This window comes from Hyperoodon ampullatus, assembly GCF_949752795.1.
Source record: "Hyperoodon ampullatus genome assembly, chromosome: 1".
Lineage (NCBI taxonomy): Eukaryota > Metazoa > Chordata > Mammalia > Artiodactyla > Ziphiidae > Hyperoodon > Hyperoodon ampullatus.
Window position 1 is genome coordinate 38,304,903 of NC_136914.1, and position 14,638 is coordinate 38,319,540.

Genomic DNA, 14,638 nt, shown 5'->3' on the forward strand with positions numbered 1-14,638 from the left:
TGGCGGTTTCTTTTCCACATTTAAGGAAGGTGTTTTTGAAGGACAGGCAGGCTGTCCATGCACTCCTCTAGGAATGATAAACTATCCTTACATCACTCTGAACAAAACAGGTTTTCTATCTGAACAATTGTCTCAGTCCCTCCATAAATGCCTTCATGTGATAACATCAAAATAGCCAATTAATGCATTTGTCAGAAAGTTATAAAAGACTTTGCCCAATATCTGAACTGAGTGAATCCTCTATGTAGCCCCAACGTGAAAGCTTTTTTATTTTTATTTTTAAAAGAAATCAGTTCTAGAAAAAGGTCTGTTTTTCCATGAGGAGTTGGTTTCTTTCTTTCTTTCCCAAGATGGGAACTGTATAAATTACTTCGTTTTCTTCTTTGCCTCCATTGACTGTAAACAGAACCAAATCTAAGGCAAAACCACATGGTCTCCTCGTGTACTTTCCTGTCACTTATCTTCACTTTTCCTTCTCACTTGCATCATTCATCAGTGTTTTATTGTAGTACCTCAAATTTTTTCTTAAAACAAATTTGGGTATAAAAGTCTTTCAGGGCTTCCCTGGTGGCACAGTGGTTGAGAGTCCACCTGCCGATGCAGGGGACACGGGTTCGTGCCCCGGTCCGGGAAGATCCCACATGCCGCGGAGCGGCTGGGCCCGTGAGCCATGGCCGCTGAGCCTGCACGTCCAGAGCCTGTGCTCTGCAACGGGAGAGGCCACAACAGTGAGAGGCCCGCGTACCACAAAAAAAAAAAGTCTTTCAAATGGACATGAGTATGTGACGATGGTATAATATACACTCTCAAACAATCTGGTGAAGGAGGAGATAAATGAGATGGCTTGAGAGGAAAGCAGAGTCAAGGACAGGCCTGTTTAGAGGGTTGCTGGGAAGCAGAATAAAGAACCGCAAGACAGCCAAGGGAAAGAAACCAGCAAAAAGATGACATGAGCCTTCACGGGAGAGGGGAAATGATCAAGGAGCCAAGAGACTATCTGATGAAGAACCAGACGGAATCACTGGGAAATACAGATCACTGCCTCTGCACTGTGGCTGCTGAGGGCAACTAAGGAAAATCAAAGCACCTCGGAAATCAAAAATGTGCAACAGCACCAAATGGTTGGGAATTTCTCCAGTGGCTAATCTTTTAGGTTATGGTCAGGGTTTGCTTGTGGTATTTTTCCATTACCTTAATTAATGGAGTTCTTCCAAAAAAAAATCCAAAAAGGTAAGCAGTTATGTCATTGCAAATAACACTTGATATTGGAACAAGGAACCTTAAAAAAAAAAAAAAAAAGAAAAAAGTCCATATGATTAAGTGGCAACTATTTCTACAGGTTATGACTCATAATGAACCAATGCAATAACCCTTTGGATTACATTGCAGCCTAGCCCAGAACATAGCACGTACTAAAAGATTAATTAACAGACACAATAAATACCAACCAAATTTGCCCATTTAGCAATTAAGCAGAGCAAAATCTATAAACATACGAGAAGAATACTGCTAATGAAAATATTAAATAATCAACTTAACTTTAAAATTAAACAATCAATTTCTATAGCTATGGACTTTCAAATTTCAGTTTTATGAGGAATGCCAACTAAAAACTCTCACCCGCCATCTGGCTCTACAAGGATTAGGTCACCGGCCACTGCAGTAGCTGACCTCCAACACACCCTGAAAGGAGTTCAGCAGGGAGATCAGGAATGCGGCACTGTGTGCTCTGGGAAACACTGGCAGAACAGGCCTTCAGAGAGTTAGATATTTTTTAGGAGAAGATTTTATGAGCCCCATTTCTTACCTCTTCTCATATCTAGAAAAGCACTAAAATCATTAACGGAGGCGTCTGCGTCTGCTCCCTGTGACCAGCAGCGACCTTCTGCCAAAATGTGTGCTTGATGCACGTGCCGACTTCACTAAAACCATGTATTACCGACCTCCCCTCCGACCTCTTGCAGCAGTTCCTCAGAGCTATCTGAGAGGCTGTTCTCCCAGGCTATAGTCCTCATTTGGCTCCAAATAAAACTTAACTCACGGGCCTCCCTGGTGGCGCAGTGGTTGAGAGTCCGCCTGCTGATGCAGGGGATACGGGTTCGTGCCCCGGTCTGGGAGGATCCCATATGCCGCGGAGCGGCTGGGCCCGTGAGCCATGGCCGCTGAGCCTGCGCATCCAGAGCCTGTGCTCCGCAACGGGAGAGGCCACAACAGTGAGAGGCCCGCGTACCGCAAAAAAAAAAAAAAAAAAAAAAACTTAACTCACAACGCTCACGTTGTGCATTTTTTTCAGTTGACAGGAACAAGTTACAATGGTATAGAGAATTTTTTAAAAACAGCCTTTCAAAAGAGAAACGAGTCATTTGTTCAGACAGTATAATCTGATAAACTTACACCAAGCTCTTAATACAAACTCTTTCAGGAAAAATTATCAGTTTTAATACTATCTTAGCCTGAAGTGGCATTAAAACCCTACTAACTGTACAGAACCTACTAATTTCAGTAACTGCCTCCCATCAACTAAAAGTCTGTATATGGAAGACTATCTTAAAATGATTCCAATTGTTTACACGCACATACATATCTTGGTTAAAAAAACACAAACCTGTCAAGGGAACAAATTTATCTTGAATAAACCCATCAATTATAGAAGATTTTAATTACTGTATTTTAAAAGAATGTGGAGAAAATATAGTCAGATTTCTTAAAATCTTAAGTTTTTCTCCACTCTTATTTTTAATTTATAATAATTGTTATAATTTAAGCTAATTTTTAACTGATAAAAATGCTTTCTGAATCTGCAACCCACTGCTTATATAGCAAGTCCAAATACCCGAAATCTGGACACCAACTCCTATTATAAAGGCAGAGTAGAACTTACCCAACTTTCACATTGTTTGCCGAAAAGCAAACTTTCCCTTTTTTCTTTTTTTTTTTTTGCATCCCACATAAACAATACACTCTTTTTAAATGCAATTCTTTGTTTTTTTAAAAAAAGTCATATTAAGGTGTAGTAACACCTGAAAATGTAATTAATTGTTTGGTGCTTTTATGAGGACTTCCTGCATTTTATTTGAAACCTGAATAAGGAAGTTTTCCAGTTGTTAACAAAGCATTTGTCTTCAGTTGTCAAACAGTAAGCAAAACTCAGTAAGCTATTTTAATGGAATAGAGCAAAAACAAATAGTACATTTTAGTAGAAATCTGTAAGATATTGTCCAATGTAAAAGAGCTTTAAAAGTGCTATGACTTAAATATAAAGCAGCATAATACTGTCCCCTTACCATATCATGCCTTCAAACAGATTTTGGATGACAAGATGTGACTGAGTAACTGTTATCAGTAAAGTGACATGAGTCCATGCGAACTGTTAACAGCACAACAATACAACAATTAGTGAACACAACGGATCAGTGCAGCCCATGAAGCAATTTTGAAACACAAATTTCTAGCATGACTGTTGGTCACATTTCATAAGATAAGGTCATATAAAATAAATGCCATTAGTAAATTACATTAATTTTAGTACCTACTGAGATGTGAAAACCATGAACACATTTAACAAAGTAACCTTAATTTATACACAAATGGAATGCTAATAATACTGAGATACACTACTAAGTTTAAAAAAGACATATTAAAAAATAAACCATAATCTTGAATCATGAGATTAAAATGATAATGAGAAGTTTATGGTGTTGCTGTGGCATTCAGATAGGAGCTAAAACTTTACTCTGGCTGCATTCTCTAGTTATTAGAAATGCTAAAAATGATTTTTCTCTGAGTTCACTATGGTACCATTTTCCCATAAAGAGTTATTTCTAACTTCAAATGATTCAAACCAGCAGGGATCAATTGCCCTTAAACTCAATCTTTTCATACTTGAAAGTTGATCTTCACAGCTCTGTGCAATGACAGTACTCCATTTCAAATTCTCAAAGTCCTCTGTGTTTCATCAATTCCATCTAGCCTGAGAGATGGCCACTTTAACTACTTTTAGCATCATTAGTATGAGCAAATTGTGAACAAAAAGCGCTAACATTTCTATGTACTAGTCTCATAATTTTTATTGGAAGTTATGACTTTTCAAAAATTCCTAGGATTTTGATTTATTCAAAATAAACCTATTTTCCATTTCAGCAAAAAATATATTATATTGGTTGGGTTTTTTTTTAAATTTTCATCTGCTTAAACAATCCAATTCTCTTCTACCCTGACTGCTTCCAAATGCATAAATGATTTTTTTCCAATAGGAACCATTTATATTTTCATAGCAGATTCTAGTATTTCTAATTTGTCTTGATGGTTTCTAGATTTTCACTGAGAATTTTACTCTTTCCTCTCAGGACCCCCAGAAATTAGAAATGTAAGAAATACTACAATTTCCCAGCTATGGTGCTCAGCAGGATGTCTTAATGGGAAAAAGCACAGCATGAAAAATAGGAAATATACCCCAAATCCAAAACAAGCCTTACTAATACATGAATTCACAGATCTAAATACTATATTTTGCATTTTACAGTCTTATAATTAGCTACCTTTTAAGGAAATAAGAGAAGGTTATCATGTACAATGATAAACTTCATAAAACACTGAACACTGTTCAATGATACACTGAATGAAATATCTTTGGCCACAAAGAATCATGTGACTGTATAACTAACCACAGCTGCAAAGAAAATGTAAGCTCTGTTCCCCTTATGCCCAGGCTAAGAGCAAGTAAACATAGCTACTTTCCATACAAAAAGATGGTAGATGTTTCCAAGACTTACTAACTGTTCAGGAGACTGTGGAAACACTTCAAATTTCTACAAATTTAGGGAGCCCAAATACTTGAATTTAATTTTATAGCCTTTGAAAATATTCAAAGAAAAAGTTTTTAGGAAAACTTTGGAAACAGTTAAAATTTTTAAATCCTCAAAAAATTTTCAACTTCAACTTTTTATATATAATAGTAATCCAAAATTCAAATATCCCTCACATTTAGGCAACTAGCAGATTAGATTATATCTTCTCACTACAGAAAAAAATAAAGGTGAAGGTTTTTATTACATATAGTGACTACAGAATAATGGTTAATACACACCATATAAAACTGCAGACGATAATGTTTCTTCACCAAGCTCAGCACAAACATGCAGAAACCTGTTCAAGAACAAAAAACATGGCTTGTTGTATATAATTTGTTACAAAGTTTAAGATTCACTGAGCTCATATAAGCCAAATTTCTATACCACACCTAGCTATAATTTAGCTACTCACTCATACACTCTCTCTCCTGCTCTTCTATTAAGCATTTTAAGTAAAAGTTTCTTGAGGGAAATGATCCTGTATTCTCCAAAATTCCTAATATAGTCCAGGCATAAATTCAATAAACATCTCCTGCATTAATTAAGTGAATTAATCCCTTGCTAATGTGTGGACATGGAAAAACAGATCCTGAATTTCAGTTCACTAAAATTTATTTGCTAGTCAATCCATCAAATGTCTGTGTAAAATGTTTCAATCTCTATATAATATAAAAATTAATAATAATTATTATGGCAGCTGACATCTACTGAACACTTACTATTTTCCAGGCTCTTGTCTAAGCATTTGATAAGCATTAACTCATTTAACCCTTCCAACCTTCCTATGATGTAGGTACCTATTATCATCTCCAATTTACAGATGAAGAAAAATACACAAAGGACTTCATTAATTTACTGGGGATCACGGGGCTAGAAAAGAGTTAAACCCTTAGATCCTAATAACTCTCAAGAGTCTCGTGGTTCCATAAACTATCATCAGCAAGATTCAGGTTAAGAGTGATTTGAAATTTCTCAGACCCATGTTATAATAATTACAGTAAAACATAATACTCTTAATAATTTCATGATGTACAAACAGTATTTGTGTTTCTGTTTATATCCTACAAATTTATTACCATAAAATTTTACTAAATAAAAATTCTACCTAATGAAATGAAATCTAATAATTATATACTAAATAATGGGAGGCAATATGAAGCACTTTTTGCCCAATATATCAGTAAAGTTCTAAATTATTTTTTTACAGAAGTAGATACTGGAAATGCATAAGCCAAGTTTAATTTCAGCTAAACAGCTACCCATGCATTCTATTCTGCAATATCTTTAGAGAGTTCTCTAAGATAGAAAACGAACTGTCCCCTAATCTATCCCATATGAAATAAGTACTAGACTTTGTATATCTAAGTTATACTTACCAAGGCAATTCTACCCACTAGAGTAAGCAAGGTTGATACTACTCTGACCAGAGCGAAGAATCAAACAGCAGCTGCTGGCAGCTATTTTTTGATGACCGATTTGTAATGTCAGTGTAAAGGATGATGATAAAGGAAGAGAATGCACACTGGCTCCCAGATCCTACCTCACCTCCTATTTGTCACCTATAGAATCTAACTGATTGAACTGCAAAAGAAATATGGAAACATTCTCTGAGTAGAGGCAAACTGACAGCCATATGTCACTTTCTTGAGAAAAAGAAAGGAAGCAAGGTGGGGCAGGGGGAGATTAAAACATGGAATTCATGGCACTGAAATCACCAGTAGCATAAAAGACCTTTTTAAAAATCATTGCTTTTAAATTTCTCTTCAACAGCAGGTAGATTTATTTTTTGGCTTAAGGAATAATGAAATTTCTATGCTGCTTTATGCCATTGGTCCATGGTTAAAGGTGAATGTAGATTGGACTTGGTTCAAAGGCTAATGGGGTAAAAGCAAAGCAGAGGCAAGACAGATGCCTCTGGAACCTCCCCTTCTGTCCAAACGGACCTCTCTGGCTCTCCCAGCACAGCCTCGGGAACCTCTCAACATCATTAACTATGAATTACCTCTTCACAAATACTAGTACAACACGTTTGGTTTGTCTCTTTCTTGAAATTATATAATACCATTCACCCTTAAGCACTTCTTCAAATAAAATTACCAGCAGACTTATTCAATACTTTCCTAATGATGATTTTTATCCAGGACAGTCTTGGGAACTCACTTTTACCTGATCCAATTTCACTGTTAAATCAACCAGTAGCAATGCAGCTGTTTAGGGTGCTCTAATAAAGGATATAATTATCTGACTCCTAGAAACATTAAAATAATACAATTCTCTGAATGTGGAAGAAGAGGATGTAAAGTGTTTTCCTAGCATATCTAAGGTTAAGTATTATTTTCAAAGAAAAAGAATCCAAAAAAGAAACATAAGTTTACTTTTTCATTCACAACCATCTAGCTATGTGTATATTTTGTTTAACCGTGTAAAAATACATACATGCTATATTTCAATAAACCTCTGGAAAGGATAACTTTATATACATTTAGATCCGTAGTTTTACTTTTTCCCCAATTAACAAAGAACATTTGTACGGTTATATTTCTAATTAAAATCATAGGATTTGTTACAGTATTGTAAACAAAAGTATTCATTGAAAAAGTTTCCTAACATACAGTTCTTGATATATAATTATGTTTAGTTACGCTTAGTGATCACCATTTATATAAACAGCACTGTGCTGTCCATGCAATGATGTGTATATCCTGTTGCCCAGTATCAAGGAGTTCCCAGGTGGTTAGGGAGAGCCAGTTACCCAATAGATTACAGACAATTATATTCAAAAAGAACAAAAAAGAATGAGATGAGATTTCTAAAGCTGTCAGGAGAAGTGAAGGGAAAAAAAAGGCATTGAAAAGTCCAAAAGATAGGATAGAGGAAATTTCCGAAAAAAATGGACAATCAAAAAATATTTATGGAGCACTTCAGATGCACCAGACACAAGATACAAAAAAATGGATAAGACATTCATTCCACTCAAGGAGCTCATAATCTAGTTGAAGAGACAGGAAAATATAAAGAAATAATCAAGTTATTTTAAAAATTTCTTATTGGTGATTAACCAATTCAGTAAACACATGCATTCCTTAACTCAAAAAACAAACTAAGATGGACCCAGGATTAAATACTGGAGCTTACTGACTCATCCTTTACTCTTTCACATGGCTGTATTTTTCATTACACTTCCCTAACTAATCAAACTCCAAAACATTTCAAACATCATGTTCAACAAATTCAGAAGCACACTGCATTATGTGTGCCCATATTCAGCCACTAGAATACAACTGAGTTGTTTTAAAAAAGTTTGAACATGCACTGTAGAAATTCACACAAACCAACCATTATATTAGCTAAAATAGAGAAAAGTTTTCTCTTAATCTGCATGGTGAGTTTAAGGTATAGAACAAGACTGACGTGTATAGATTCTAATCATCTTAATTTAAAAACTGTAAGTGGTTCTGAAGATACAGTCCTTTATGAACAGTTGTTTGTGACATCTTTCAAAGATTTCATCAACATACTTTGAGATAAAAGATATTCAGGATATTTGGAAAAAAATTCTTAATCATGCATTAATTTTAGCTATAATTTCATCTTATATGTCCATTGATTTTTCTTGAATTCAAAGTATTATATTCAAGTCATAACTTACCCTTAAGGGTTTTTAAAAAGAAGTCAAAACAGTTAGCCATGCACAAATACAAGCAAAAACAAAACAAAACAAAACACAAACCACTAAACTTAATACGCCTTTAATATGCCTATCACTGGTTGGATAAAGAGATCTTAAGGTGATGATATTAAGGGTCCAACATCTTAAGCTTATTCACCCCATCATTACTAGACATGTAATCACATAGTTGCTCTGGTTTCTAAAGAGCCCCAAATCCAAGGCACCAAGATCTTTTTAAAATATATCCAGACTCTAGAGAAAATGTTGTTCCTATAATTTTCTTTTTGCTATCACTCAAATTCATTTTACAACAAAATTATCTAAGTGTCAGAATGACTTCCAGGTCCTAGTCAGTGAGTCATCTGGTATAATATTAAACAAGTCATTTAATGTGGTGGGCCTTGGTGAGTGGGTCAGACCTGGATATATATACATTTTATTTTAATAAAATTCAACTTCAATGAAAGAGCTTGTGTTGTCTCTGCTTTTTAAATCTGCTAAGACCTATAAAAGTGATTTGACCACTGCAGAACTAAAATTTGGACAGGACCCTTGGAATGCTGTTTAACGAGAAGAATTCCAGAGATTTTTATCAGCATAATTTGAGAGAAAGGTACAAATATCTCAACAGAGCACACTTTCTATTTCCTCACTCCTGTTTTAAAGTCTACCTTCATTTGCTAGACTAAGCTCATGAACGTTGCTAATCACTTCAAGAATCACCAGTAAGGCCTCAAGACCCAGCAACCAAAACACTGATGCTGAAAAAAAATCTCTCTAAAAAGCACTGTGTGTGGACGTGCATGTTCTCAGCCTCTTGATCATTCATCTAGTAAATGTGTATTGGGAACCTAAATGCCAGACCCTGTGCTAGGCACTGGAAATTAAAAAAACAAGAGAAACACAAAGTGAGTGCTTATGGTCGTTTAACAGGACCATATTTAGGACACGTGTAAAATGATAACAGATATAGAATACTATGAATAATTTATATTGGAAGTTTCATCTCTTATCCCAGCAGCTCCTAGCTTACTACAAAGTTGTGTTTTACAGAAACAGACTCACAGACATAAAAAACAAACTTACAGTTACCAAAGGGGAAAAGGGGTGGGGAAGGGATAAATTAGGATTTGGGGGTTAGCAGATGCAATCTATAAAATATATATAAAATAGATAAACAACAAGGGCCAACTGTATAACACAGGAACTATATTCAATACTCTGTAACAAACCAAAATGGAAAAGAACATGAAAAAGAATTTATATATGAATCACTTTGATGTACACCAGAAACTAACACAACACTGTAAATCAACTATACTTTAAAAAAAAAAAAAAAGTTTTGCTTTAAAAATACATTCGTAAGGGGCTTCCCTGGTGGCGCAGTGGTTGAGAGTCTGCCTGCCGATGCAGGGGACGCGGTTAATGCCCCGCTCCGGGAAGATCCCACATGCCACGGAGAGGCTGGGCCCGTGAGCCATGGCCGCTGAGCCTGCGTGTCTGGAGCCTGTGCTCCGCAACGGAGAGGCCACAGCAGTGAGAGGCCCGTGTACCGCAAAAAAGGAAAAAAAAAAAAAAAAAATTTGTAAGACTGTAATAATGTCAATATCCTGGTGTTATCTTACACTGTAATTTTTCAAAATATTACCATTGGTGGAAACTAGGCAAAGTGCATAAGGGATTCTCTATTATTTCTTAAAACTACATGGAAATACATAATTATCTCAACAAAAAGTACATTTCAAGCCAATAATTTGGGATACAAAAGCAATTTTTCATAGACTATCATAAATAGCAGTTGGTTTCTAAGTTCAGCCCACAGTATTTTAATTTTTTTTTTTTTAATTTTTTGGCGGTGCCATGCAGCATGTGGGATCTTAGTTCCCCAACCAGGGATTGAACACCCGCGCCCTGCAGTGGGAGCTTGGAGTCTTAACCACTGGACCACCAGGGAAGTCCCATAATTTTTTAAAATTTATAACCTACTTAGTGTTAAATATAAACCTCAGGCCAAGCCTACATTATATTTAGTATGAATTAGAGCAACAGGTTCCTATCTTGTCACCCTATTAAAGCTACCCAACTCATCCTTCATTTAATTACAGATCTGGTTATATCATCTCTTAGCTTAAAATCCTCCAGTGATTTTCCTGGAATAAAGCCCAAACTCTTCCCACAATACACAAAGCTTCTCAAGACGGGGCTCCTGCTTACCTCTGCAACCTTCACTGACTCTCACTGGTCCCGAACATGCCACCCTCTTTCGTTCTCAAGACTGTACAGCTGTTCCCTCCTCCTGGAATGCCCTTTCCTTCTGTCCACCTGGCAAACACCTGATTGTTCTTTGCTTCTCACGACACCTGTCATCTCTTCTTCAAGGTGTTCTATGGCCTTCCCACCCCAGCAAAGCAAGGCCCTCCTTCCCCTTCTTTATGCTCTTAGAGGTCCTTGTTCACATTCCAGCAATGAACTAGGGGACATGTGTCTCAGCAGTTGCAAGACCCTGGAAGGCATGCTACCAGCCTATTTCCCTTTGTATCCTCAACACCATGTACAGTACTGGCACTTGGAAAGCACTCAAATGTTTGTTGAAGGAACAACACTGATGAATTTCAATAAGCTTCCATGATTCTATAAAAAAGCAAGTGGTAAGCTATGTCCATGGTGGAAATCAGTTAGAAAAAAGAAGAAATACTGATTTTGCTTTATAAAAGTAGAGTCAGAAATTTTAGGGAATGAAGAAACAATGACTGAAAAGGGTTGGTTGGGAGGCTATCATGTATACAATGTTATAAAAAGAAACAAGAAAGAAAATAAATTACATTGTCTTTACCCCCTCAATTGAGAAGTTATTTTCAAGTATAAGTTAGAGCAAATGCAAAGCAAGGAAATAGTAGTTGCCTTATTTTCTGACATGCTACCCATCAGATTTTGCTGTATGCACATCAGCTGTAACTGCAGATATGGAAAAAGTGAGATAAGTTTAGATGTGCCAATATAAAACCACAAATAAGCTATATTAAGTGGGAAAAACAGGTGCAGGATGGTCTGCTCTCATTTGTGTACAAAAATGAGGGAAGGAGGATATAAACATATAAGCTTGAATACTCAAATAATGTCTGAATAGTGGTAGGAAGCCCCTGGAAAGAGTAAGTAAGGATCTGAGCGGGGAGGGAGATATCACGGAATACTCCTTTTCAGCCCGAATTTTTACTGTGGGAACGTATTATGTTTTCATTTTTAAAAACTAGTTTTAAAAAACCAACCTAGGTAAGGACTCTTGAGATGCTTGGCTTTTAGCACCCTCCCTATTCAGAACTCAGGCATGGTGCTGAGAGAGCCAAGCTCCATGGAGAGCCCACACTCGGGTGCCCGGGTCACCAGCCAGCACTAACCGTGCCCGTGAGAGTGAGCCACCATGGACGTCTAGCCCACTTAGGACACATATGACCAGCACTATCGCCATCTAACTGCAACTGGAGGGGAGGCCCTAAGTTAGAACTGCCCAGTGAAGCCCAGTCAATCCACAGGACCAGGAGAAAAAAATTAGCTGTTGTTTTAAGCCAAGGGAACAATAAAATACTAATCAAGGATTTCTGTTTTTAAATTGTTCATGTATTACATTTCTTTCTCTTCCGTCCTGGTAGCCCACTAAATTATGTTAGAAGAGATTAAGGCAAAAACCTACAGAGCAAAGAGAATTGAAGAAATGTCAAGGAAAAAAAGAAGAAAAATGGCTACAAAATTTGGAAGCTGGTAAACCAACTGGATGACTTTCAGCAGATCTGAGAAATCAGGGACAAGTAGAAGTATTTTCTAGAGAAAACTGAACAGGAAAGCTCACTGGAAGGCTAGGTTAAGGCTTGGGCTTCTAAACTAGAGGACTAAGTACCAGTCTACTACTAGTAAGTGGAACCCTAGCCAAAGCAGTCAATTGTGAGAACAGAACAAAGATATTATTAGAAATGTATGAACATAAAACATTTACCTTCTAAGCACATTTCATAGGAAACTATTAGAGGCTATGCTGCAGCAGAATGAGGGTGTTATCCTAGAAATTGGAAGACACAGGAAAAGCCAAATCATGAGGGGACAGCTGACAGCAGGCCTACAAGCAGCCAGTCCAAACAGGAACAGGAGCCCAGACATCCCTGGGATAAAGGTCACCAGGAAAAACGGGAACTAATCAACTCTCTGATTTCTGTGAACATCTGAAAAAATGACCAACAGACATGGGACAGACTCAAAAGGAAAATTAAGGATTCCTACACAGAAATTTATGAAGGTGGAAAAGAAAAGGTAAAGAGCAGCTATTAAGGGCAGGAAAAACAAAAAGTTGTAAAAGAATGGAAATGTAATCAAAGATACTATTTGGCTCTATAGGAAGTGATACTTTAGGTACCTATTTAATAATATAAATAATGACAATAAAAAACTGAGTATGGAAAAGGGAGAGGTTATTACAGGAAGTCAATAGATAATGCCTAAATAAATTAAGAAATAGGCATATTACTTAGAAAAATGAAAACAATCTGCAAGTGTTGGGGTGCAGGGTTATTGTTTACATTAACAATAACATTAGCAGATTCTTTTGACATTATCAGATTTTTTAACTAATGGACATATGTTAATGATTTATATTTTAATTAATCACAACTTTACTATTAAGTAATTATAAGAATAATTATATACGAAATAAAGTTATTGTTATTACAGACAGTTTTCTTGCTAATAAGAAGTCTTGCCAGTAAAAATATAGACTAAGAAGGTACAGTATGCTTCTCTCCTGTAATAGTAAAGAATCCATCCCAGAATTTACTTTACATTTAACAAAATGAATCAAACGTGTTTGTTTGATAAGAGAAACTATGCAAAATTTCTTTCTACCATGAAAAAAAAGTCACAGATGAGGTTTAATGAACATAAAATCAGAGTCAAGCATATTATTCTCCAAAATTTTAGCTGTTAGCAGTCATAATTAATCTCTCTAATAATCATGATTCTTCTAAACTGATGAGAATTTAAAATGAAATAACTACCTTAGAATGAATAACTTCTTTTGCCCTTGAAAGAACAAATACTTTTCAATATGTATTTCCAAAAATGGAGATATCTACATTCAATATCTATTTCCAAGAATGTATTTTAGACATATCATTTATAATTTAAAAAAATTAAGTAATGGACTGAGAAAACTGGACTTAACAAAAAACCTGAAAGTAAAATAGGAAATTTCTTTGGAAAATGTAGGTTCCCCTGCCCCAAAAATGATTCTCTGAAAATTACCAGTATCATTTCAGATTGTATTTCATTCTCTGGCTTCCTAGAATCAGAAATAAAATAGAGACCAAGACCTGCAGGGGTGTTTATTAAAATTGAACACCATGAAAAAGATCATAATTACTGAATATAAATGACATACTTTTAAAGGACTGGACATTCTTCCCCACATACTCTGTATATTTTTTTGTTTAATGAGAAATGGAAGTCATCCATATTGTATTCAGTTTCCAAAATTGTATTAACTGGAGAAGAATTTATTTATGAGAAACTCCTAACAGCTAAAACAGTGACTATTAAAAGCTAAAGTGAAAACTCACAAATAAATTTCATTTCCTCCTTTAAAAGTGGAAATAATGATAATGATAAATACTTAAATAGTACCAGGTACTGTTCTAAGTGCTTGACAAAGAAACTGAGGCACAGGTAAATTAATTAAATTTCCCAAGGTTTATTCAGCTAGTAAATGGTGGAACCAGGATTCATACTGGCAATCTGATTTTTAAACAGTACATATCTAAATCAATTTCTTAGAAATTTCTTTTATGATTGGTAAACTTTATTGGAAAAAAATCTATTAATTCTAATGTTATCCTAAATATCTGATTCTTAATCTAAAATCATAAAAACATGTGGCATAGCCTAATATAAACAAATATGTATATTATATATATATATATATATAAATGAATATATAATAAACCATGTCTGGAAAACTAAGTACCCTGAATAATTCTACCTGAAAACTCTATTTCCTAGGAACAAATAAAGCAATACATATGTGAATGTTTCTTTATAAATTATACTTGATAAATAACCCATATATTTAAAAGTGCCT

The 14,638-nt window shown here is 35.5% G+C and overlaps 1 protein-coding gene across 1 annotated transcript in view; it reads right to left on the reverse strand.

The window, feature by feature from the left end:
- The window catches only part of CDS1 (CDP-diacylglycerol synthase 1), a gene marked incomplete at its 5' end in the record, with an annotated part of 69,208 nt that overhangs the window by 15,827 nt on the left and 38,743 nt on the right, over positions 1-14,638 (reverse strand). The window contains 3 exons of the mRNA XM_079714981.1: positions 1,192-1,279; positions 3,285-3,367; positions 5,087-5,145. Of these exons, the coding sequence (XP_079571107.1) occupies positions 1,192-1,279; positions 3,285-3,367; positions 5,087-5,145 (230 nt within the window). The remainder of the gene's footprint in view (positions 1-1,191; positions 1,280-3,284; positions 3,368-5,086; positions 5,146-14,638) is intronic.